Genomic DNA, 27511 nt, shown 5'->3' on the forward strand with positions numbered 1-27511 from the left:
CTTTGCCGCCAAGGCTCTAGAAGAGGATGAGAAAGTGAGGAAAATAGTCTAAAACCACCCCAAGAAATTCATTTATTTTGAGCATCAATTTCTGAGACCTTTACCTTCTGACAAAAAAAAAGCCTTACTACTTTAATTAATAGGATAAAAAACATTATCCTTACCTTAACTAGTTGTTCCAAGTTTCCACCAGATATATATTCTGTTAGGGCATGTAATTGTCCTTCATGTACACAGACAGCTTCAAACCTTGGATAGATAGAATAGATAGTTTGATGACATAGAAAGATAGATAGAAGGAAAGATATATAAATAACTAATATGATTCAAGTGAGGTAATATTATCGTCCTTCGTGTACCCAGACAGCCTCAAACCTAGGATAGATAGAAAGTAAGATGGAAAGATAGTTGGATACCTAGTTAGATAAATAACAGACAACAACAAATTTAGGATAGATAGATAGTAAGTTATGAAGATAGAAAGATAGATTGATAGCTAGTTATGTAGAATTAGATATCTAAAATTGATGATGTTTTTGTCCTTCCTAAACATAGACAGCTTAAATCTAGGATAGATAGTTGTATTTATAAACCCAAATCATAAGTTAATTCATCTTTTATAAGTAGAATTTTAGTGGTTATTTGCCTCTGAACTTCGGCTTTTGAACCTGCGTACATTTTCGAACTCCTAAGTAATTTTCATTTATTTTCTAGCGATTATCACACAGAAAAACGCTTTTCTAACCAAAGAAAAAAACAATAGGTTATAGGAAACATGTAAAATATTAAAAAATTACGTAAAAGTTCACTAAATTTTATGAAAACAAGTATATAAATATTCATAATTGATTAGCTTTTCTAAAATAAATTAATGTCCGTACGTCAGTCCTATTTAGTTCGTTATTTAAAATAAATGTGACTTCATTGTTTCTTTACAATTTTTAAATCCATGCATAACCATTAAAAAATAACGGCCTTTTTGTACTAAAATATTTACACTTTCTGACCAATAATATGGCCAGATATTTCTCCACTGTTTTCCTATTAGCTAATTTAGATTTACTTATCTAGATATTTTATATCTATTAGAATAATTTAACGATAAAATTATCAACATAAAATAAAAATATTAAACAAGAAAACAAAGGAACAATAAAATTATTTGTTAGCTATGGACGGTTAAACAAAATAATTTTTAAAATCAAATTTCTAATTAAAATATTTTGTTCTGTAATTAATTGACATATTTTATACTTAAAAATAACATTTACATAACATTATTATTTTTTCATAAAACTTGCAGCTTTGCCCCTAGCATCTGGGGGCATTGTAATCCAATGGGTAAAGAAGGGATAGAAAAAATGCCTAAAATCATCACAAGAATTAAAATTAGAAATAAAATAGAGTAAAAATGGAAAACTCAGTCATTATCTTAGAGGACAAACAAATAAAAAACTTACTACTTTATATCTTAAATCTAGCGGCTACGCCCCTAGCATCTACGGGCTCGATATTGGAAGGTACTTTAAAAATAACTTAAAACCATCCGAAGATTTAAATCATTAAATTATTTATTAGAACCCAATTCTATACAACAAAAAAACATTCTACATTAGGTGAGTATATATATCAGAATTGCATTGGCTATTGTTAAAAATTTTTGTTTTACTTTTGTAGGACCACTGTATTGCAGTGCATTGCTAATGTGTAATCATTATGATATGACATTTATTTCCGCTAGGAAATGAAAAATACAAACAATAAAAAAAATTAACAAATAAAAGAAACACAGATAATTGCAGGGAGGGAGGGGACATTGGACTATAAACTGTAATCTATTGACCAAGCCGCTAGTATATACATATATTAGGGTAGAAATAATGAGCCAACAATGGCATGAAATATGAAACATGAACTATTAAAGTAACATGATGTGTGTGTGTGTCTGTTTGGGAGGATCAAGCTAACCTCTGAAAATATGTTGTTGTCTTTTACAGTGAAGCTTCCTATAAGTCCATCCCAAGATAAATCGCCACAAGGGACAAAGCCGTTAGTAGATAGATAGATAAAGATGTAAAGATAAATATGTAGGTAGATAGTGGATAAATAAGATAAAATGAAGGAAATAAACGGTACACCGACAAACGTCCTACCGCGACAAACGTACTACTACGACAAACGTCCTACGCGACAAACGTTCTAAGCGACAAACGTCCTACTGCGACATCTCTTAAGTAAAACGTCCTAAAAATTTAAAGGTCGAATTTTGTAATGTAAGGATGTATCGGGTTCGAAACCATACCATTTGATAGCCAACACAGACTTTGGGAAAACTGTCGGACAGATTTTTAAAATTTAGCCTATGGTTAAAGTTATTCAAAAAATAAATTTCAGTTAAAGATTATTTTCCTGTGTTTTATCGCCATTTTGAATTTTATATTGATAAGTATTCTTACAATTAGAGGATTTTGTCCTTAAATTTGGAAGATTTTTTTTATTTCATAATTTTTGAAAAATTTTAGGACGTTTTACTAAAGAGATGTCGCAGTAGGACGTTTGTCGCGGTAGGACGTTTGTCGCGTAGGACGTTTGTCGCGTAGGACGTTTGTCGCATTAGGACGTTTGTCGCGGTAGGACGTTTGTCGGTGTACCAAATAAACGAGGGAAAAAATTTAAATTTTTCTTCAAGCTACATTAGTTATCATTGCATTACAAAAGAAGAAATTAGATGAAAATACAGTGATAGGGCATGATAATACTGTAGTCAAATTAATTCTGAATTATTTAACTCCCATTGTCTTTTCCCTCCCTAGAGAAGCTGATGATAACAAAGATGATAACATCTGTCTAAAAAAAGCTCTACAAATCCGACCGTAAGACAAACGAACATTGAATAGTAAGTATCAACGAATTTCAAATTCAACATTCTTGTAAATAAAGTATCTATAATACAAAGTAGAACGATGTCTGTCTGTCTGTCTGTCCGTCTGTCCGTCTGTCTGTTCGTCTGAAGCTTAAGATCTCAGTAACCACTGAACCGATTGGGCTCTACTCTTCAGGGAATATACCTACTGGTCCTGTGATGGTTTTAAGCTATTTTCTTGGGGGGTGGGACACCCCCAACCCCCCCAAAAAATGAAAAATAACCCCCCCAAAAAAAAAAAAATTTTTTTTTACTTTTTCTTTTTCAATCTAAAATACCAAAAATTAGGTTGATCAAACCTCTTAGGGCAAAGCCCCTAGAGGCTAGGGGCGAAGCCGCTAGTAATAAATAAAGTTTGTTAATAAAAAAATGGCCAATCATGCATTTCTAACAACCATCATCTATTTCTTTTTCTGCTAATTTTATGTGAGTTTTCTTTCACAATCAAGCGACGAATGCATTAGATAAATAACAAAAATACTATTTCATAAGTATTTAAAATCAATATTTTTTGGAATAAATATTAATATGCAGCATAGTATTATAGAAAGCTTTCTGCGGATATTAAAATAAAAAATTATGAGATTTAACCCAATTTTATAGCCCCGAAGGTATTAATTTATCATTTTAATTTTAATATTCGTCTAAAATTGTCTGTAATAATATTCTATAAATGAGTTTTCAGTATGGCTGAGAACCGGTTCTAATCTAGCGGATATCATTCGGTTTCGAAGCCATACTGAAAATCCTTTATTTTCTGTTAGCTATCCTAAACGTTATTAAAACCTTTCAAACAAATAAGAGAAAAATTAAATAAGAAAAAATTGAAAGGATTGAAAAAATTTAAATCGTTTTCATCTCTTAGTAGAAATTTAACTATTCTTATCAAGGGTATTATAATATATTCTTTTATCAATAAGACAATAACATTTCAAGGCTCATTAATTTGGTTTTGAGAAACATCTCTATTAGTTCAAACTTCTCTCACTTAAAAAAATACATAATATTCTGTTGCTTTGCCGCTACGTGCATGTCAAGCACTGATAATCCCCCCCCCCCCTCGCGAAGTTAGAGTTTAAGGCCCCGCAAAGGTTGCGCATGGATAGAAAAAAAAACAACTCTTCCACCCTTTATTTCCAATTAATCAAAAATTAAAGGAAAAAATCAGCACTAAAAGGCATTTTCATTCAAATTATCTTTATCTCATGAGTTTCAACAAATCGTTGGATAGAACTTCAAATGTAAGAAGTTATTAAAAGTCAAGTGAAATTCTTGTATTCCAAGTGTTCCAAAATAAAGAAAAAAATAATCATTTATTGGGTTACTTTTCTCTACGAATGAATTACTAATGTTTTCGTCCTTGTTTTTTTATGTTTAGAGATGGCAACAAAAACAAGCTTTCTAGAAAATAATTAAACAAGGATTTTAATAGAAATATTAGATTTATAAGTAAGGCAGAAAAAACAAGTAGGAAAAACAGACAAGAACTTTAGTGTAAAATTGAGTTTTGGTGGATATTGGTTAAAATCATTGAATATGGCCATTTCATTATGAGAAATTAAGGGTTTTAATTTCCATAAATCCGTCAATAAACAAATGTCTTTGATAGTTCTGGTCCCAAACTTCTGAAAGTAAACAAAGGAAATTCCTTTCTGAAGAAAATTATGGAAAATTCTTTTTGTTTATTTAAAAAAAAAACTACAAGAATAAAACAAATCTAGTAGCGAAATTATCCAGTAATTCAGAGTATTCGATAAACGAATATTGACATTTACAGTTGTTTAAATGATAGAGAAAATTATTTTTTAGCCTTAGGCAAAAAATCCCTTATTTCAGAAGACTATATATGAAGTCTACGCATATAAAGACATGCCTAATAATCCTTGGAAACTATTATTTCAAAAAAAATCACTGGCAAAATTAAGCCATAAACCCCCGGATGTGCCCCCCTATAGCAATCTACATCCCCCTTGATAGGGGGTCTACGTAAACATCCCCCTCACACATCCCCTAATGCAACCAAGGGGGGGGGGGGGTGTCAAGTAAAAGTCACGCCCCTTAATTAAGGGTGGAGTATAAATAAAATAAGCACGCTTTGAGCGCAAATTTACCAGTCTATTTGAGAAAGTTTTGACAATTGTCTATTTCTTACCCTAAATGTAGAAAAACCACACTTTCCATAGAGTAATTAATAAAGCTTTATTGTTATCAAGAATTTTTGAAATATTTTTAATTAGTTTTCAGTACGCTGGGATCTAAAGGGATCAGACAATGGCCGATAAATTGATGTACATCCCTAATGATGAAATACAAAATTACCCCTTCTGTAAATTACAAATTGTGATTGAAAAGTTTAGACACACACCTTAATGCTTTAACAAATCAAAATCAAAGAAAAGTCCCCAATGTTGTTAACCTACCGAATAAGAAAGCGTTATTATAAAACTTTGGGGACAGGTGTAATAAACAGTCCAATGTCCCCTCCCTGCCTGCAAAGTACGTGTATTAAAATTTTCATAACATGAAAACAAGGACACTACCATTTATAAATAAAGATGAAAGAATTAAAAAGAACAGTAAACTGCGACTTGTAAAGTAACAAAGAAGTTTTTAAAATACTAAAAATAAAACAAAGAGTTTCTGTAAGAACCTACCTTAGAATGTTAGGGTGCTTAAGCCGATTCATAAGTTGAATCTCTCTCAGGGAGTTATTCCTATTTATTTTAACGGGTGTCACACATTAAATTTATTTCACATCGCAGTAAATTTTATTGACAGAAAAGCTGCGGTAAAATAGTTTCCATCTTGAACGATATCCTTATCAAAGTTTAAATAGCCCCTGTGAAGGTTTTAGGTTATGAAAAGAGTAGGTAAAATATACCCCCCATCCCATAGATCTCTTAATACCTATTTATTTTCTTGTTACTATAACAAAATTAAATGCGGAATAACTTGATTTTATGTGACACCCTTGCCTATTGCTTCTGTATTTATTCATTTTCAGCACCATGATTTTATCTGTAGTCTTATGAACAACCTAAATAGATAAACGTATATTGATAAATATATATATAGATAGAAAGCTAGAAAGATAATAAGATAGATACCTATTCAGTTTTTTAAAACTTTGATTTTAATTCTTTTTTCTTATTAACAATTTAAATAGATAAGACAACTACTGCTATGTCAGGCTCAAAAGATATTAGAAATAGATAGGAAATGCATTAACCAACAAAAAGGTGCCGTAAGGACATTGTAACAAAAATTGTGTAATCAAAGAAATCTAACCTTGTAAACATCGCTAAAGAATCCTTCGCCGAGAGTTTCCATGTTAAAATCGTCCAGCCTGTATAGATCTGTCACTGCCCCCTTCAGGGCCTCGTAGGACGGGGTTCGACCACGGTACAAGCCTCGTCCCAACACTAGAATAGAATTAGAGACAGATCAATACAAGGTAATATGGAAGTTACCCTCATAGTCTAGTCTTGCACTAAATCCCCACACCTATCCCCCCTTACATTTCACGTGTTTGAGGGGGTGGAATTATGAGCTCGCTACGAACTTATAGGGAGGATGTTTGACCCTGGTTCAACCCACATACCAATACTAAAAATGGTGGATAACTACTTTATGTCTTTAAGGATGGGATTTAGATCTCTGAACCTTAATTTGCTTGGAAAGTTAGAAGGAAAGATGTTCAGCTATCCAAACTTATTGAAAAATATAAAGATAGATGGCTAACTGATTGTGGTCATGAACCATTCATTCGTTTATATTGTACAATTTTTAAATAAACTAATTGAAAGTGTTCGGTCTGATTGACAAAAAGGTACAAAGATATAACAAGAATAGTTTTCATGAAAACTGATGCCTTTTTTAACTGAATAATAAGGTTTTGTCTTTTTAAGCATTACCGACAAACAGACGGACCAAAAATGTATAGAGTAGATGCACATACATTATAAGAATCTTATTAAATAAATCAGCTGTCAATCTTCAATAACAGATGAGAAACACATTTTCCCCATAGCGTCACGAACGGACAGACAGACGGTTGTTAAGTGAGTCAACCCTGCCACACTTTCATTTTAATTTTAGTATTTATAATTTTATAAGACAATTAGCGGGGGGGGGGGTTACCAAGGGCGATTATTCTTGGGTGGTTTGTGGTACTCTCCCCTAAACTAGTTATAACCTTCCCAGGACCTATCAGTACCAACAAAGGAAAAGCATCATATCATTATCGGATCAGCGGTTAGCAAATACTACGGTTCAAACAGACAGACTCAGACATCCTGTTATTTTTATATAAGTATAGCAAAAAGAACTTACAACGTTTAGATTAAATTGGACTGAAATAAATACTGATGCATAAGGTTTAATAAAAGTTATCTCTCAATAGTTTGCATTAATATTTTGATTTCTTTCTTGACATCTTGATTGATTTGTACAAATAGTAAGTATCAAAGTCTTTTCACCAACAATTTTAATCTACTATGGGAAATATTTAATCTATGTTAATTTGAGGTGTACCGTGTATGTCATATTCTAGAGAATATTTACATCAATCTTAAGGAGTCACGAAAAAAATTGAAGCCTTAAAAATTTGTTATTCATAATAAATAGAGATTATTGGAAGTTACAAACATGGAAAATTTTAAGCTTTGATTTTTTTACAGAGACTCTGAAAATTTTCATTTTTGATCTCTATATCAGGAATTTTAAGGTAGAAGACAATGGAAAATACATTGATATAAATTTCCTATTATAAGTAATATTTGTACAACCCGATCTGATCTAATATAAGAAACCATAGTTTTTAAGCCAGCGAATGAGAAATTGTTTTGTAAAATGTGTGTACAAGAATAATGTTCAGTCCAATGACTCCCCCTCCCTGTAGTTTTAAGAATCAATATACAATCTTGCAAGGAACCCGAGGACCCGCCACATTTTGCTGGAGCCAGAGCTGGAGAGTTATTTTCGTTAAATAACGGCTCCGGGTTAGCTAAAAAAGAGATTTTTATCATATTACATGAAGTAGTAAGCTTTATAGTCTGTTGCGAAGGATCTCGCTAACCGCTTAACCGATAGGGTCCTCCTTTACAGTAAAGCTTTTTATAGGTCCCGGGATGGTTTTAAGCTAATTTTTTATATAAAAGTCTTGGTAAGCTATTTCTCTGTCCTTTAATACTCCTTTTCATGTAGAGCCCCTAGATTCTAGGGATGTATTCGCTAGTTAATTACTAGAGTTGGCTCAATATAACTATCTCACTATTGGCTAGTTTTCTATGAGTACATATCTATTTATCTATTTCTTAACAAATCAATTTTCCTCCCCCGCCATTACTATCTAAAAGAAAGAAGTAAATATTTAATAATTCAAATGATTTTAAAAATATTTTTTTAAATTACATTTTTTTCACATTACCATGATATGATTAAAATTTTAGTTTTAATATTTGAACACACAAAAGGAAGTGTCGCTACAATCGAATTCTTTTAAAACAGAGTTTTCTTAAAGGGGGGGGGTAAAATGTGGTGACTCGTGCCACGACATACCAGCAATTTTATTTTGGGTGCTACTCCCTTAGTTTTAGAGATAATTGGATAAAATCTTTTGGGCTGGGTCAGTAATTACCCCAACTAAGGGTATCTTTCAAAAAAAAACGGCGGCGGGACCGCCGCTCCCGCCGCCCGCCGCCGTTTTCCGCCGCCACCAAAAATTTTTTTTTTTTTGCATTTCTCGCCGAATTAGGCAATTTGGAATCATTTGAGACCATGTTATTTTTTTCAAAAATTTTTTCCCTTACAAGCAGCCCTGCGGGGGGACTTAGTCATTTTTTTCAAATTCTCGTATATCAAGGTATATCTTAAATACAGTACTTCTCCTGTGATTTTGAAGATATTGAAACAAAATCTTTTTAGGTTGGTAAGTAAAAAATATTTGAATTAAGAAAACGGCGGCGGGACCGCCGCTCCCGCCGTCCGCCGCCGTTTTCCGCCGCCAACAAACAAATTTTTTTTTTGCATTTCTCGCCGAATTAGGCAATTTGGAATCATTTGAGACCATGTTTTTTTTTTCAAAAATTTTTCCCCTTACAAGCAGCCCTGCGGGGGGACTTAGTCATTTTTTTCAAATTCTCGTATATCAAGGTATATCTTAAATACAGTACTTCTCCTGTGATTTTGAAGATATAGAAACAAAATCTTTTTAGGTTGGTAAGTAAAAAATATTTGAATTAAGAAAACGGCGGCGGGACCGCCGCTCCCGCCGTCCGCCGCCGTTTTCCGCCGCCAACAAAAATTTTTTTTTTTTGCATTTCTCGCCGAATTAGGCAATTTGGAATCATTTGAGACCATGTTATTTTTTTCAAAAATTTTTCCCCTTACAAGCAGCAGGGGGACTTTTTTGTACATTAAGGTATATCTTAAATTCAGTGGTAGGTACTCCTGTGATTTAAAAGATATTGAAACAAAATATTTTTAGGTAGGTCAGTAACTAATGGCAGAGGTACGGCTGCGGAAAAATTTTTGGTTTTTTTGGTGGCGGCGGAAAACGGCGGCGGGCGGCGGGAGCGGCGGTCCCGCCGCCGTTTTCTTAATTCAAATATTTTTTACTTACCAACCTAAAAAGATTTTGTTTCAATATCTTCAAAATCACAGGAGAAGTACTGTATTTAAGATATACCTTGATATACGAGAATTTGAAAAAAATGACTAAGTCCCCCCGCAGGGCTGCTTGTAAGGGGAAAAATTTTTGAAAAAAAAACATGGTCTCAAATGATTCCAAATTGCCTAATTCGGCGAGAAATGCAAAAAAAAAATTTGTTTGTTGGCGGCGGAAAACGGCGGCGGACGGCGGGAGCGGCGGTCCCGCCGCCGTTTTCTTAATTCAAATATTTTTTACTTACCAACCTAAAAAGATTTTGTTTCAATATCTTCAAAATCACAGGAGAAGTACTGTATTTAAGATATACCTTGATATACGAGAATTTGAAAAAAATGACTAAGTCCCCCCGCAGGGCTGCTTGTAAGGGGAAAAATTTTTGAAAAAAATAACATGGTCTCAAATGATTCCAAATTGCCTAATTCGGCGAGAAATGCAAAAAAAAAAAATTTTTGGTGGCGGCGGAAAACTGCGGCGGGCGGCGGGAGCGGCGGTCCCGCCGCCGTTTTTTTTGAAAGATACCTCTAGTTGGGGTAATTACTGACCCAGCCCAAAAGATTTTATCCAATTATCTCTAAAACTAAGGGAGTAGCACCCAAAATAAAATTGCTGGTATGTCGTGGCACGAGTCACCACATTTTACCCCCCCCCTTTACTATATTTAAAATTTAAATTTCTTTTTTTATGATAAGAAATTAAATACTTCAATATAATGTTAATAGCAACATGAAACGAAAAAAATGAATTTATTTTTAATAAAGTAAAATAATGGGTCTTATCATTTTGGCCAATGAGAGTTTATTATGGAATATTGGAGCACTATGAGTTTTAAACATTTATTACTTGGAAAACTTGAGCTCATTTATAGACATTTTTTTCCTATATAGATCTGACATGGATCTTGAAGTAATAAAGCAGGCTGTTTTGTAAATGTTAAAAATTGGAAGAATTTATTAAATAAAAGTTATCGCAAATATACTTAGTAAATAATTTGGTAACTGTCGTGTGCAAATGCTCCTTTTAAGTTTTTCAAGTCCATTTTTCTCAAAATTGAACTTTTAAAACCTTCAAAAGTCAAAAATAACACTTAGAAGAAAAAAATTGTTGGGTTTTTCTTGATTTTAGGTCGGAGCCGGAGCCGTTTCATTCATAGCCGCATAAAAAATCAAACGGCTACGCATCCCTGCTGAAAATTGAGTATGTTATTAACATGACCCCAATATATTTTATACGGATTCAATTAAATATAATTCTTACGTTTAACAAAAATATCTAAATTTTCAGGTTTCTAAAGCATATGTAGGTTATCAGCAAAATATTGTTAAGAAACTCAACGTAAAAAGAGAAACGAATTACCTAATATAAACGGATATCAGTCAATGACGTTACAGATTTGATAACTAAAAATATCCCAACCCAAAATTTATTTTTTATTTTTTATATATTGTACAGTTCAAGTGGTAAAAAAAGCGACCCCTTTAATTTTAACAAGAAAGTTATAAAAATAAAATCAGCAGGTTTTAAATGGAGGTACTGACTTTCTGGTAATGATTATAGAGTTGCTACGCTTTCTAAATTGTACTTAACTGTCGTAGGTATAATCATGCAAAGTTTGAAATGGATAGGATAATTCTAACATGTCTTTTTTAATAACTACCTGTATCATACAAAAAATGTTGTCAAAAAAGTTACAAATCAGCATAATAGACGTACGGACTTTCTGCTAACGTTTATAGAGTTGCTAAGTTTTCTAATTTGTACCTATTTGTTAAAGGAATCATCGTGAAAAGTTTGAAATCTATAGGACAACTCTAACATTCCTAAATTAACGAAAAGAGCTAACCTTTACGGATGTACGGACGGGCAGACTTACTAAACCTAATTATAGAAAAGCTTCGCTTTTAAAAATAAGACTCATTAGGTAAAAACAGATAAATTTGCAAATATGTCAATGAGTCCATACATCAATACATTTAACATTAGGTATATTTTATTCTATTCAATTACTTTGCAATAATTGAGAGACCCGAAAGAGATATATAACTAGATGTAAAATATTTCACAAAAATTATTCAAATTTTACAAGGTAATATAATTTCTTATTGGTTAATTTAGAGACTGTGTATGTACTTCTGTATTTAGTACATATGAGTGTAACGAACACACAAACACACACACACCCACTAACAAACTTTCTGGGTACCACAAGGCCAAAGAAAATGACGAGGGAGCATTGAAAAACATTTTTTTAATTGGTGGAAGAACCCAACAATACCCGTTAACATTCCTCGCAATTCATAGATGGATAGAAGAATATATTGACTTCAGAAAGATAGATAGATAATTACCTGGTAACATACCACCCATTCCATTGTACTGTTCCTCTTGTAGAGAGGTCAAATTGTGTGTTGACGCCATTCTTTGCCAATTAGCCACCTTCAGAGGTCATTGTTCATACTGCTGCTAGGTCAGGCGTTTGATGTTGCCTGTATAAGTAGTAAGGCTTGGCTTATAAACAGGTGCAATTCATTTGCATACAAAGAGGGGAATTTAAGACAGGAGTCGTGAAATTAAAGATATGGTTGCCTTTTATCCATATTATCAATCACTCCTTCCTACTATAATTTAAGCTTACAAAATAATGAAAAATAAACCAAAACTGTTTAATTGATAGGTAGGTATGCAGAAAAGATAGAAGGAAACTCTAAAATATGGAAGAATTGTATTTTGCTGAGTCTTATGTGTATTAGGGTAAAGCGGGGCGAACTCGGTGTATTTTTCGGTTTTTTTAACCTGCAAATCGTAAAAATTATTTTTTTTAAATGGGACCAAGACCAGTAGAAAGATCTCGGAAAAGTCGATCAGGTCCTAAAAGGACGTAAACCTAGGACTTTGGGAAGTTTGTCAAAATTGATCTCTAAAACGGCACCGACTTCGCCCCGCCTTGAGGCGAAGTCGGTAGGGCATTTTCAAGCTTCGAAAAATCGATGACGTATTGATTTTATTACAGCATGCCCAAAAGGTAAAAGTTGCTAAATGTAATAAAGAGTATGCACAAAAAAATTTATTAAGATAGGTCAATTTTTTCTACCAAAAAAAATAATTTTTCCGAAGTACGCGAAATTTGACTTTTTTTTTCGAAAATTTTTTTGATAAAAAACATAAAAATACTACTAGAAAAAATAACTTTTTATGACTTTAAAGGCCTGATCCTTAAAATTCAGGCAATTTTGAATAGATTTGGCCAAAAAAAAAATTAGTTCTATTAGCAAAATTTCTTTAAAAATCAAGTTGAAAAAAAGAGAAAAGTTGCTAAATGTAATAAAGAGCATTCACAAAAAAAATTATGAAGATCGGGCAATTTTTTCTACAAAAAAAAATAATTTTTTTTTAAGTACGAGAAATTTGACTTTTTTTCTCGAAAATTTCACTTTTTTATATAAAATTGAAAAAGTTAGTATAAAAAGTGAAAAAACCGAATTCGCCCTGCTTCACTTTTAGTCGATTTAAGAAAAAACTATATAAGCTTTTTTAAAGTTTTAAACGGAAATGGATAGCCTATTAGATTCTTAATAAGTCCCCTGAAGACGTCTAAGCCTTAGCTCTTACCAGTTTTTGTCCAACTTACCGTTTTTCCGACCGAAGCAAAAAAATCGAAAAAAAAATTTTTTGTCGTCCGACTTTAAGACCCAATAAGTACCCTAAAAATTCATCTCACAAAAATTTATACTTTTTTGTAGGCAATTTAATAAGGAACAAATTTGATTTTATGTTTTTTTCTGTCAGTCGATTAGAACATGGAGAAAAATGTCATTTAATGAAGGTGGTCAAAAAAATACCGACTTCACCTCAAAACCGAGATCGCCCCGCTTTACCCTATATACCTAGCAATTATAAATAGCGCAATCACTCTTTAACACGTTAAAGATATGAACATTCCTTTTCAATGCTGGTAGCTGGGGGTGGTAGTTGTCCCCCCGCGCCCCGTGGGACTCCTCCTACCAACCAGCCACTAGTCAGGCCGGATTTCTGCACAGTTGTAAATGATTACTAAGAAATTTAGGTACGTAAAAAATTTGAAGGAGACAAAAAATGATGGGTAGGTGTAGGTATTAAAAATATCATTGAAAAAAAATAGTATATAACATATATTTGACATAATTCACTTAATAACTCTTTCTTCAGATACCTAGTCCATTTGATATAAAGCAATTAGTGTTATTAAAAAATAATAAAATCTATTAATATAAAATAAAGTTCCAGTATCTCGTAAATTGAACAAACTCTTTTTATAGAATAACAGTACCTAATAGTTATTAAAACTGTAATTTTTTAAGAATCTTCAATTGGTATAATCTACCTACTGAATGAATAAAGAAGTTGAATCTAATGTTCGTGATGATTTACGACATTGGATCATATTTCAACTACAATTCTAAATTAGATATAAAACTATATAGATAAGTTTTAATAAAGTCACAAAATTCAAGTATAAATATAGATCACAAAAGGTTACTTATCAATCCTAAAGTCATAGCTGTACGCCTGTTTTTAGCCAAGGTATTTCCCCTGCTCTCACTATTAATGTCGCGCATCTGACATACCTATCATCAGTAGGTAAAATTTTTAACGTCTTTAGTTATGGCGCGATTTGGATACTTTACTATTACATCCCAACGACGAGGTGATGCGCTAGGTGTTACACTAGTCATGTGTGAAGTTCTACTGTTGATATTTTTTTTATATTGGGTGAAAGGTCGAAATACAATTTCCAAGATATGCGTACGGGACAATAAACAATGTATCAACCTTACAAAAGCATATAAATAATAATACCTACTTCTAGATAACAAAAAAAAACCTTTAACAGTACATGAAATAATTAATATTTTTAATGTTTAAGTGAAAGCGAATGAAATCAAATCATTTACAATTCCTGAATAATACTGTCTGTGCCCCTAAATGCGGGAAGGGGTAAATCACCCAGATCTTGCGAGGGTGAGGGCAGCCGGTTAGAGCTATTACAAATATCCATCGCATTAATACCTATCTATAATATTGTAAACTATTGATTAATGCTTAATAATTTTGTTCTTTTTCGTGAACCAAGATGTTTTTTACAGATGAATCCAAAATCCTTCTATCTTCCTAGGTTCATTCATTATGGGGATAAAAGTAGGACATCTGCCATACTATTACTCAGGCAAAGAAATATTTTAGAAAAAAAAATATGCAAATAACAAGTCTATAACCACTATGGTTGTGAAAAATAATCCTAATACATGAGACACCTATAGTCAATGCCTTTACAATTATAAATGAATAATTTCCTAGTTAGAAATGGCTGTATCTCTTAACAATTTCAAATGGATAATTACCTAGTAATTAGTGATGGGAATCCGGATCCGGAATCCGAATCCGGAATCCGCCCAATTTTCGGCCAATTTTGGAATCCGGATCCGGAATCCGTTTTTTATAGCGGATTCCGGATTCTAAATTGGTAGGCTAAAATTACCGTCTTTTTTCTTACAACTCCCTCTGTTTGAAGGCAAAGATCAAAAAAAAATTTCTACATAACAAAGGGGGATGTGGAAAATAACCATTTGGGCAGGGGGGGGGGGGTTTACTCGAGAACCCTTAGAGCTAGAGGGAGCTAATTTTGGATATAAGCTTCTATGGGGCCAAAGTTACTTTTAAAATTATCGTCGACCCCCCACCCCCCCCCCAAAAAAATTTATTTTTTGGGGGGGGGCGGGTGGATTATACTATAGGATGTTTCTCATAAACGACTTGAGATAAATGGAGCAAACCTTGGGATACAAGTTTTGTAGGCCTATATTTGATTTTAGAATTATCGTTGACCACCCACCCACCCCAAAACCCCTAATTTGGGGGGGGGGGGGGGCGGGTGAATTATACTATAGGGTGTTTCTCATAAACGACTTGAGATAAATGGAGCAAACCTTAGGATACAAGTTTTGTAGGCCTATATTTGATTTTAGAATTTTCGTTGACCACCCACCCACCCCAAAACCCCTAATTTGGGGGGGGGGGGGGGGCGGGTGAATTATACTATAGGGTGTTTCTCATAAACGACTTGAGATAAATGGAGCAAACCTTAGGATACAAGTTTTGTAGGCCTATATTTGATTTTATAATTATCGTTGACCACCCACTCACCCCCAAACCCCTAATTTTTTTTTTTTGGGGGGGGGGGAGGGCGGGTGGATTATACTATAGGGTGTTTCTCATAAACGACTTGCAGCAATTTTATTTTGGGTGCTACTCCCTTAGTTTTAGAGATAATTGGATGAAATCTTTTGGGCTGGGTCACTAATTACCCCAACTATTGGTAACTTTAAAAAAACGGCTGCGAGACCGCCGCTCCCGCCGCCCGCCGCCATTTACCGCCGCCACCAAAAAAATTTTTTAATTGCATTTCTCGCCGAATTAGGCAATTTGGAATCATTTGAGACCATGTTATTTTTTTCAAAAATTTTTCGCCTTACAAGCAACCCTGCGGGGGATTTAGTCATTTTTTTCAAATTTTCAAAAAAAATAACATGGTCTCAAATGATTCCAAATTGCCTAATTCAGCGAGAAATGCAATAAAATTTTTTTTTTTGTGGCGGCTGTAAACGGCGGCAGGCGGTGGGAGCGACGGTCCCGCCGCCGTTTTTTTTAAAAGATACCAATAGTTGGGGTAATTAGTGACCCAGCCCAAAAGATTTCATCCAATTATCTCTAAAACTAAGGGAGTAGCACCCAAAATAAAAGTCGAAACAAAATTGTAAGTAAAGGGGGGGGGGGGAATGTGGTGACTCGTCACACAACATACCAGCAATTTTATTTTGGGTGCTACGAGATAATTGGATGAAATCTTTTGGGCTGGGTCACTAATTACCCCAACTACTGGTATCTTTAAAAAAAAACGGCTGCGAGACCGCTGCTCCCGCCGCCCGCCGCCATTTACCGCCGCCACCAAAAAAATTTTTTTATTGCATTTCTCGCTGAATTAGGCAATTTGGAATCATTTGAGACCATGTTATTTTTTTCAAAAATTTTTCACCTTAAAAGCAACCCTGCGGGGGATTTAGTCATTTTTTTCAAATTCTCGAAAAAAATAACATGGTCTCAAATGATTCCAAATTGCCTAATTCGGCGAGAAATGCAATAAAATTTTTTTTTTTAGCGGCTGTAAACGGCTGCGGGCGGCGGGAGCGGCGGTCCCGCCGCCGTTTTTTTTAAAAGATACCAATAGTTGGGGTAATTAGTGACCCAGCCCAAAAGATTTCATCCAATTATCTCTAAAACTAAGGGAGTAGCACCCAAAATAAAAGTCGAAACAAAATTGTAAGTAAAGGGGGGGGGAAATGTGGTGACTCGTCACACGACATACCAGCAATTTTATTTTGGGTGCTACGACCTTAGTTTTAGAGATAATTGGATGAAATCTTTTGGGCTGGGTCACTAATTACACCAACTACTGGTATCTTTAAAAAAAACGGCTGCGTGACCGCCGCTCCCGCCGCCCCCCGCCATTTACCGCCGCCACAAAAAAATTTTTTTTATTGCATTTCTCGCTGAATTAGGCAATTTGGAATCATTTGAGACCATGTTATTTTTTTCAAAAATTTTTCGCCTTCCAAGCAACCCTGCGGGGGATTTAGTCATTTTTTTCAAATTCTCCAAAAAAATAACAAGGTCTCAAATGATTCCAAATTGCCTAATTCGGCGAGAAATGCAATAAAAAAATTTTTTTTGGTGGCTGCTGAAAACGGCGGCGGGCGGCGGGAGCGGCGGTCCCGCCGCCGTTTATTTTAAAAGATACCAATAGTTGGGGTAATTAGTGACCCAGCCCAAAAGATTTCATCGAATTATCTCTAAAACTAAGGGAGTAGCACCCAATATAAAAGTCGAAACAAAATTGTAAGTAAAGGGGGGGGGGGAAATGTGGTGACTCGTCACACGACATACCAGCAATTTTATTTTGGGTGATACGACCTTAGTTTTAGAGATAATTGGATGAAATCTTTTGGGCTGGGTCACTATTTACCCCAACTACTGGTATCTTTAAAAAAAAACGGCTGCCTGACCGCCGCTCCCCCCGCCCGCCGCCATTTACCGCCGCCACCAAAAAAAATTTTTATTGCAATGTCGCTGAATTAGGCAATTTGGAATCATTTGAGACCATGTTATTTTTTTCAAAAATTTTTCACCTTACAAGCAACCCTGTGGGGGATTTAGTCATTTTTTTCAAATTCTCGAAAAAAATAACATGGTCTCAAATGATTCCAAATTGCCTAATTCAGCGAGAAATGCAACAAAATTTTTTTTTTTGTGGCGGCTGTAAACGGCGGCAAACAAATAAAAGTTGAAACAAAATTGTAAGTAAAGGGGGGGGGGGGAATGTGGTGACTCGTCACACGACATACCAGCAATTTTATTTTGGGTGCTTCGACCTTAGTTTTAGAGATAATTGGATTAAATCTTTTGGGCTGGGTCACTAATTACCCCAACTACTGGTATCTTTAAAAAAAACGGCTGCGTGACCGCCGCTCCTGCCGCCCCCCACCATTTACCGCCGCCACCAAAAAAATTTTTTTTATTGCATTTCTCGCCGAATTAGGCAATTTGGAATCATTTGAGACCATGTTATTTTTTTCGAAAATTTTTTGCCTTACAAGCAACCCTGCGGGGGATTTAGTCATTTTTTTCAAATTCTTGAAAAAAATAACATGGTCTCAAATGATTCCAAATTGCCTAATTTGGCGAGAAATGCAATAAAAAAATTTTTTTTGGTGGCGGCGGTAAATGGCGACGGGCGGCGAGAGCGGCGGTCCCGCCGCCGTTTTTTTTTAAAGATACCAATAGTTGGGGTAATTAGTGACCCAGCCCAAAAGATTTCATCCAATTATCTCTAAAACTAAGGGAGTAATAAAATTGCTGGTATGTCATGTGACGAGTCACCACATTTCCCCCCCCCCCCTTTACTTACAATTTTGTTTCGACTTTTATTTTGGGTGCTACTCCCTTAGTTTTAGAGATAATTGGATGAAATCTTGTGGGCTGGGTCACTAATTACCCCAACTATTGGTATCTTTAAAAAAAAAACGGCGGCGGGACCGCCGCTCCCGCCGCCCGCCGCAGTTTACAGCTGCCACCAAAAAAATTTTTTTTTATTGCATTTCTCAACGAATTAGGCAATTTGGAATCATTTAAGACCTTGTAATTTTTTGAGAATTTGAAAAAAATGACTAAATCCCCCGCAGGGTTGCTTGGAAGGTGAAAAATTTTTGAAAAAAATAACATGGTCTCAAATAATTCCTAATTGCCTAATTCGGCGACGGCGAGAAATGCAATAAAAAAATTTTTTTGGTGGCGGCAGGAGCGGCGGTCCCGCCGCCGTTTTTTTTAAAAGATAACAGTAGTTGGGGTAATTAGTGACCCAGCCCAAAAGATTTAATCCAATTATCTCTAAAACTAAGGGAGTAGCACCCAAAATAAAATTGCTGGTATGTTGTGTGACAAGTCACCACATTTCCCCCCCCCCCCTTTACTTACAATTTTGTTTCGACTTTTATTTTGGATGCTACTCCCTTAGTTTTAGAGATAATTGGATGAAATCTTTTGGGCTGGGTCACTAATTACCCCAACTATTGGTATCTTTTAAAAAAAACGGCGGGGGGACCGCCGATCCCGCCGCCCGCAGCCATTTACAACCGCCACAAAAATAAAATTTTTATTGCATTTCTCGCCGAATTAGGCAATTTGGAATCATTTGAGACCATGTTATTTTTTTCGAGAATTTGAAAAAAATGACTAAATCCCCCACAGGGTTGCTTGTAAGGCGAAAATCTTTTGAAAAAAATAACATGGTCTCAAATGATTCCAAATTGCCTAATTCAGCGAGAAATGCAATAAAAAATTTTTTTTGTGGCGGCGGTAAATGGCGGCGGGCGGCGGGAGCGGCGGGTCTCGCAGCCGTTTTTTTTTAAAGATACCAGTAGTTGGGGTAATTAGTGACCCAGCCCAAAAGATTTCATCCAATTATCTCTAAAACTAAGGGAGTAGCACCCAAAATAAAATTGCTGGTATGTCGTGTGACGAGTCACCACATTTCCCCCCCCCCCCCTTTATTACAATTTTTGTTTCGACTTTTATTTTGGGTGCTACTCCCTTAGTTTTAGAGATAATTGGATGAAATCTTTTGGGCTGGGTCACGAAGTACCCCAACTATTGGCATCTTTTAAAAAAAACGGCGGCGGGACCGCCGCTCCCGCCGCCCGCAGCCGTTTACAGCAACCACAAAAAAAATTTTTTTATTGCATTTCTCACTGAATTAGGCAATTTGGAATCATTTGAGACCATGTTATTTTTTTCGAGAATTTGAAAAAAATGACTAAATCCCCCACAGGGTTGCTTGTAAGGCGAAAAAGTTTTGAAAAAAATAACATGGTCTCAAATGATTCCAAATTGCCTAATTCGGCGAGAAATGCAATAAAAAAAAATTTTTGGTGGCGGCGGTAAATGGCGGCGGGCGGCGGGAGCGGCGGTCACGCAGCCGTTTTTTTTTAAGATACCAGTAGTTGGGGTAATTAGTGACCCAGTCCAAAAGATTTCATCCAATTATCTCTAAAACTAAGGTCGTAGCACCCAAAATAAAATTGCTGGTATGTCGTGTGACGAGTAACCACATTTCCCCCCCCCCCCCTTTACTTACAATTTTGTTTCAACTTTTATTTTGGGTGCTACTCCCTAAGTTTTAGAGATAATTGGATGAAATCTTTTGGGCTGGGTCACTAATTACCCCAACTATTGGTATCTTTAACAAAAACGGCGGCGGGACCGCCGCTCCCGCCGCCCGCAGCCGTTTACAGCTGCCACAAAAAAAAAAAAATTTTCATTGCATTTCTCGCCGAATTATGCAATTTGAAATCATTTGAGACCATGTTATTTTTTTCAAGAATTTGAAAAAATGACTAAATCCCCCGCAGGGTTGCTTGTAAGGCGAAAAATTTTAGAAAAAAATAACATGGTCTCAAATGATTCCAAATTGCCTAATTCAGCGAGAAATGCAATAAAAAAAATTTTGGTGGCGGCGGTAAATGGCGGCGGGCGGCGGGAGCGGCGGTCTCGCAGCCGTTTTTTTAAAGATACCAATAGTTGGGGTAATTAGTGACCCAGCCCAAAAGATTTCATCCAATTATCTCTAAAACTAAGGGAGTAGCACCCAAAATAAAATTGCTGCAAGTTGTTTATGAGAAACACCCTATTATATAATCCACCCGCCCCCCCCCCCCAAAAAAAAAAATTAGGGGTTTGGGGGTGAGTGGGTGGTCAACGATAATTATAAAATCAAATATAGGCCTACAAAACTTGTATCCTAAGGTTTGCTCCATTTATCTCAAGTCGTTTATGAGAAACACCCTATAGTATAATTCACCCGCCCCCCCCCCCCAAATTAGGGGTTTTGGGGTGGGTGGGTGGTCAACGAAAATTCTAAAATCAAATATAGGCCTACAAAACTTGTATCCTAAGGTTTGCTCCATTTATCTCAAGTCGTTTATGAGAAACACCCTATAGTATAATTCACCCGCCCCCCCCCCCCAAATTAGGGGTTTTGGGGTGGGTGGGTGGTCAACGAAAATTCTAAAATCAAATATAGGCCTACAAAACTTGTATCCTAAGGTTTGCTCCATTTATCTCAAGTCGTTTATGAGAAACACCCTATAGTATAATTCACCCGCCCCCCCCCCCCCCCCCCAAATTAGGGGTTTTGGGATGGGTGGGTGGTCAACGATAATTCTAAAATCAAATATAGGCCTACAAAACTTGTATCCCAAGGTTTGCTCCATTTATCTCAAGTCGTTTATGAGAAACATCCTATAGTATAATCCACCCGCCCCCCCCAAAAAAAAAAATTTTGGGGGGGGGGTGGGGGGTCGACGATAATTTTAAAAGTAACTTTGGCCCCATAGAAGCTTATATCCAAAATTAGCTCCCTCTAGCTCTAAGGGTTCTCGAGTAAACCCCCCCCCCCCCCCCCTGCCCAAATGGTTATTTTCCACATCCCCCTTTTAATAATTACTAATGTGATGTAAATGTTTTAGTTATGCTGGAAGTCAACACTTTAAACAAATCAAGGCTTCAACCAAGTAACATAGTGATAAATTAACGAAAAAAGCTATCCCTCTGTGACGGACGGCCTTTTAAAATACTGCTAGAATCCGGAATCCGAATCCGGAATCCGCCAAAAATAAGAATCCGGAATCCGCAAGAATCCGTCACTTTTTTTGACGGATTCCTTCAGAATCCGGAATCCGAATCCGGCCCAAAAATTCGACGGATTCCCATCCCTACTAGTAATAGTATCATGATTGGATTTCATCTTCTTAAAAATAGATGTATCAAATCTACAATATACCTACATGAGAACACTAAATTCCTGACAACAACTGTGTCTAATGGAAATAATTAGATTGATTTCATCATGTTATAAATGGTTGTATCTAATCTCCATACAAGAGAACACTATAGTCAAGACAACAATAACAATGTCTAATGGATAATTGCCTAGTATCATGATTGGATTTCATCTTGTTAGAAATGGCACAGTTCTCTGCACCATTCTTTTAACTATGTGTTCACTCTGAAAAAAAAGGTAAAAAGGTTTCACGAAAGGGCAAAATGAGAAGGAAGACCTACTGTAGATTAGTTTTACTTTTTGAATGAATTCAGCAATCAAAATAAAAACAAGCGCGCGTTTATTACATTATTTAAACCCGCGACCGTGGCTCAACACGTAGCGCATCCGCTCGTCGTCGGGAAGGTGTTAGGTTCGAATCTCGGTCTGACACCGCGTCATAACTAAAGACGTTAAAAATGGTTCCCACTGCTACTATGTCAGATTCGCGACGTAAATAGTTAGAGTGGGGGGAATGCCTTGGCCCAAAACAGGCGCAACTCGTTACCATGCACAGTTAGGACTTCTCAGACAAAGGTCGTGCATCACAGAGAGTTGGTTGTCTGTAATGTACTGTACCACGGGTATGAGGTGAAGGACAAAGAGTCTGGCCTTGAGTTGACAAGTTGACTGTTCAGTCCAGGTGCAACTCACCCATACGACATTAGCATTCTTACATTATTTAAGAGTAAGAAAAAATAAAATTACGGAAAAAGAAATACTTGTTTTTTTTAGTCCACGTTATATGATATTCTAATCGCAGTAAAGTGTTACTACTAATAAATTTTCTGTAAACGCACATAATATTACCAAAAATTCAACAACAAAAAAACACCAGAAATAAATCTAAGGTACCTATATCAAAATGAGAACCAAGACGAAAATTATTTATCTATACAATCTTATTGGTCGAATCGGAAAACGGAAAATCGCAGTTATATTCTGAATCCACAAAAAAAAACAATAATATTTTGTCCGTAAAGTTTAGTCAAATGATCAGATCTGTAAAATATACTCTCTCTTTTGATGATATTAATATTACAAATACTACTTAAATCTACTGAAACTGAACTGAAAACTTCTCAAGTGACTATATAATGATTATCAAATTTTAAGAAATCGATATACGTGCTAGAAATGTATGATATTACGTCATTAATGGTGCAATTGATTAAATTAATTCTATCTTTGTTTCATTTTGATTGCGTTAGATAAAAACCTACCTAGTTGTAGATAGATAGGATCAAGGTACACGATTATAATACTTTAATATCACATAAAAGTCAAGAAAAACAAAATTCAGGTTAATAAGTGAAAACTATATTCAAGTTTTGTAATAATTATAATTTAATTAGGTAATTTCTTGTAAATTTATTCAAGTGTATGAATAATTAAATTCTTTACAATAAGTACATATAACTAGTTAAATTGTTTAAAGTTCTGAAAGATGATTAAAAATATATCTTTGGATAAAAAGTTACAAGCTTTAATATAATAATTTCAGCTTAAGTGTTAAAATATATATTTCTATATATATTTATATATATATATATATATAGTAAAAATACTATAAATTTTATTTATAAAGTCAGAAGAAATCACCATCATAAATAAAAACAAACTCAAAAAATAACTTTCCATCCGGAAAAATCCAGATTTAAAAAAATTTACTTTTCCCCAAAAAGCACATTTTTCACTTCAAAAATTTCAAAGAATCACGATAAAATGTCACTAAAAAGCTTACGTAATAAAAATGAAAAATGTTATCACACTCTCTCTCACGCTATGAGGAAGTTAAAAGTATGACAATACAAGCTGAAATGATAATAAAAATTACTTTACTTCTGTCATTTGTTTTTGTATGTCAGCTGTTTATAAAAATAAAAGAAACAGAGTGTACAACTTTTGATACATATATTTTTTAATTATTCTAACTTTAAATACCTTTTATTTGCATCAAAATGATTTTTAACATTTAAAAATATTTTTATTATTTTATAAAAATTGAAAAATAAAAATGATAAAATAAAGTTGTTAACTCTGTCAAAATCTTCGAAGCAGACGCAAATCCACGAAATTAAATGCGTCAATTTTAGCGTAAATGGCGCTAGCTAAATAATTTTAATCAAAATAGAATTTTTAAGATTTTGGTCGCAATTTGAGTTTTAAGCAAGTCAAATCTAAAAATTGCATATGAAAGAAACATTGATAGCTAGCGCTAATTTCTCATTGGATTGAGGTTTATAACCAATCGGATTCAAGGATATATTGCGGATTTTTTAATGCTTGCTTCAAGTAAAGGGCATCGATTTTACATATGTGTGAGGAATTTTCCAGAAGCCATACAATATCAATGCTTTGTGAACCCTTTTTTCCTTTACAGCCAAGGATACAGGGATTAGACAATGGACGATAAATAATTTTCCCATGAAAACTTGATGTTTGAGCTGCAGCCTTTAGAAAATTATATTTCTAACATTGTCTTCTCACTTCCGGCCTGCTCAGAATCTAAAAACGAGGACGACAGCATTCATTAGTAACGTAGCACAAATAATCATTGATGGACAAACGGTCAAAGTGAGTTAAGTAGAGCAGATGTTATGTAGTCATGAATCAAGAATATATTATTGTAATAAATCACAAAACCTTTGTTTTATATGTTTGAATAATGAATTGTTATATTTTTGTAAAATGACTGACTTATATTAAATAGCTACGCTACTTGCGGATGTTGACATACTTGCAGCTGGCTAAAGCAACGATTCCCCCTATGTCCACCCGTTCCCGGATGAACGAACTGACCAATAAATGAGTAACATATCAGCAACCTATCCCAGCAAGATATTTCGCCATAGAGTCGCCTTCGAGCTCGTGCAATATATGAACCGATTCCTATGCTACCTCGAATCCCATTCGCCATGAATTAACACCTAATTTTTTGGCGATAAACGTTAGAAAATCGACCTTTCAAGCAAAAGGTAGCATGTGAGTTTGCCATCGATATCGTAGCAGAGTATGGGGAAAAGTCGCACAATAGTAGCATAAATTAAAAGAGAGTGTGAGAGAGAGAGAGAGAGAGAGAGAGAGAGAGAGAGAGAGAGAGAGAGAGAGAGAGAGAGAGAGAGAGAGAGAGAGGAGAGAGAGAGAGAGAGGATAAAAATAGAAGAAGTGAAAATAAAGAGCTGAGAGGATTTTATGCTACAAAAAGAACCTTTTCTTGAAAGGCCGATTTTCCAACGTTCATCGCCAACGATATCAAACAACGTAGCATGCTACCATTTTTTAAAGTTTCGCTGGGATTGATGACAAATTTTCCCCTGTCAATATATTCACGAATTCGATGTTTATTTCCATAAATTATTTATATTTGTTTTTATCTACCTAATTTATATCTATCTCTATAATGAATAATAAATCGACTTGGCCTACTATTATCTGGGATAAAAAGTTACAAAATAATTGCAAAAATTCCGCAGATGCGCCTCACACAATTGCATGCAGCTTTAACAAGGATATGATTGTTCTTAATGAAACTTAATGAATTCCCCTTTTTACATGGAGACTTTACAAAGGTCAGTGGATGGTTTTAGGCTGTATCATTTTTATATACAAGCCTTGAGATGGTTTTGTGCCATTTTTCTACTCCTTTCTTATCCCTTAGGTAATTCAGAGCCCCTAGAGGCTAAAGACGGAACCATTATGGTAAATATAATAAAGTTAATTATAACCTTCAGCTATAGGGGAGGTGTTTTTCCAACCATGTATAATACTAGAGATGTTAAAACACCAGCAACTGCTGTACATTGTCACAATCTTATAAGCATTCTGCACTTATTGAGTACTAGCGGCTGAACCAAATCTTTTAGAAAAGAAAATTTTAACAATTAAATATAACAAAAATACTCCTGTATATAATTAGATTCATAAAACTATCTTGGTATATAGATATAACTCAAGAATTTTTATACAGCTTTTCCTTACTAGACCAAGGGTGAGCAATCAAATAAGCAAAGACCAAAAAAATAATAACCTTTAAACTTGCCTAAAAATTTTGTTAAATTGATATTTTCATTGGCAAAAAACTTAAAGGCAAAATATCATGTCATCTTTTCCTTGACTTATAGAATAGATTATAAATTTACCAAGATAAGCTTTCCTATAAAGAATGAGACTGACAATATTTGTTTTTTAGAGGCTTAATAATTCATTGTTTTAAATGCAACATATATAGAGTAGTTTTGCTCCTTATATCATAGGCAAGAAACAAGGAAAAATTGCTGAACAAAAAAATTAATTTTATATAAGCAAGAAGAGGGAAATGCTAAAACTTTGGACGCATTCCAAAATTTTTGGGGATTTCAGTGAAACTATTTTGCGTAGCTCTTTTTATTGTTTTTTTTTGTCTACTTTCTTGGTATCGCAGATACTGTATAAGTATTGTAAATGATATGTCCGACTGTCTTATCAAACTTTATTTTTTAAGGGAAAAAATAGAAATTAAGATTCTTAAAATATAATTTCTATTTTGCTACTCTATACTTATAGTGGCTTTGCTCATAGTCTATCAGGACTTTGTCCCAACAGGGGGTAGCTCATTTTCTTGAACGTATTACCCTGATTTTAACGTGATTTTCCTTATCTATGAGCACTTTTTCTATAACTCATTTGTTTTACTGTTTAAATTTCAGAGTTTCGCTTTTATGGATGTTGACATTCAATTGTTTTCCTTAATATTTTAGAGTTTTGCTACTTATGGATGTTGTCATTCTCCTTAAATTATTATTTTTAGCATCTTAATTTCAACTAATGATCTTTTTAATTAGTGAATCAATTGTATCCCATGAATAAAATTATAAAATCATAAGTTTTAATTATCTTTCTCGTATTCATTCGAATCCGGTGGATAGGAACCGGTTCTCATCCATACGAAAAAATCTATGTCTAGCATCGTATTATATCCAGCTTTCTACAAATATAAAAATGTGATGAACTGAAATTTAATTTCCGAATGTGTACAGTTTCCTGGGTGTTTTCTCAACCTATCTTAATATTTACTACATGCTAAAAAAGCTTCAAACTTTAAAATTTTGAATGTATAATGTATAAATCGTTTATACATGGAAGTTTGAAGTTTTTTAGCTAGTAGTAAATATTAAGATAGGATGAGGAAACACCGAGGAAACTGCGTACACATTCGGCAATTAAATTTCAGTTCATCAAAAATGTACAATCATAAGATGAAAGCTAGTTTTTTTAGCCCGTGCCTTCGGCACCTTGGGGCTAAAAATACTGGTTTTAATCTGATAATTGTACATTCTATATCCGCGGAAAGCTGTTTATAATACGATGAAAGTAATAACTATTATACAAAAGTAACAGGATGTCCTGTCCTTGAGTCTCTCTGCCTGTTTGCACCAAAGAATAGTAAAAACTTATAATTTTCAATTTTCTTCAT

General features: G+C 34.6%; 1 protein-coding gene across 2 annotated transcripts in view; it reads right to left on the minus strand.

Moving 5' to 3' along the window:
- The window catches only part of LOC145328308 (uncharacterized), a 68948-nt gene extending 46703 nt beyond the window's left edge, over positions 1-22245 (minus strand). For both annotated transcript variants that reach the window (XR_013882418.1, XM_080171935.1), the window contains exons 1-8: positions 22167-22245; positions 14527-14608; positions 13529-13619; positions 11939-12025; positions 6212-6345; positions 5899-5960; positions 5578-5637; positions 165-249 (exon numbers count right to left, since the gene is read on the minus strand). Coding sequence is in view for 1 of the 2 variants with exons in the window: in XM_080171935.1 (XP_080028061.1) it covers positions 165-249; positions 5578-5637; positions 5899-5960; positions 6212-6345; positions 11939-12025; positions 13529-13619; positions 14527-14608; positions 22167-22189 (624 nt within the window). In the remaining variant the exon portion in view is untranslated. The remainder of the gene's footprint in view (positions 1-164; positions 250-5577; positions 5638-5898; positions 5961-6211; positions 6346-11938; positions 12026-13528; positions 13620-14526; positions 14609-22166) is intronic.
- Between the last annotated feature and the right edge of the window lie 5266 nt (positions 22246-27511).

Source organism: Acartia tonsa, chromosome 9, assembly GCF_053477335.1.
Source record: "Acartia tonsa isolate MP-2025a chromosome 9, ASM5347733v1, whole genome shotgun sequence".
NCBI lineage: Eukaryota > Metazoa > Arthropoda > Copepoda > Calanoida > Acartiidae > Acartia > Acartia tonsa.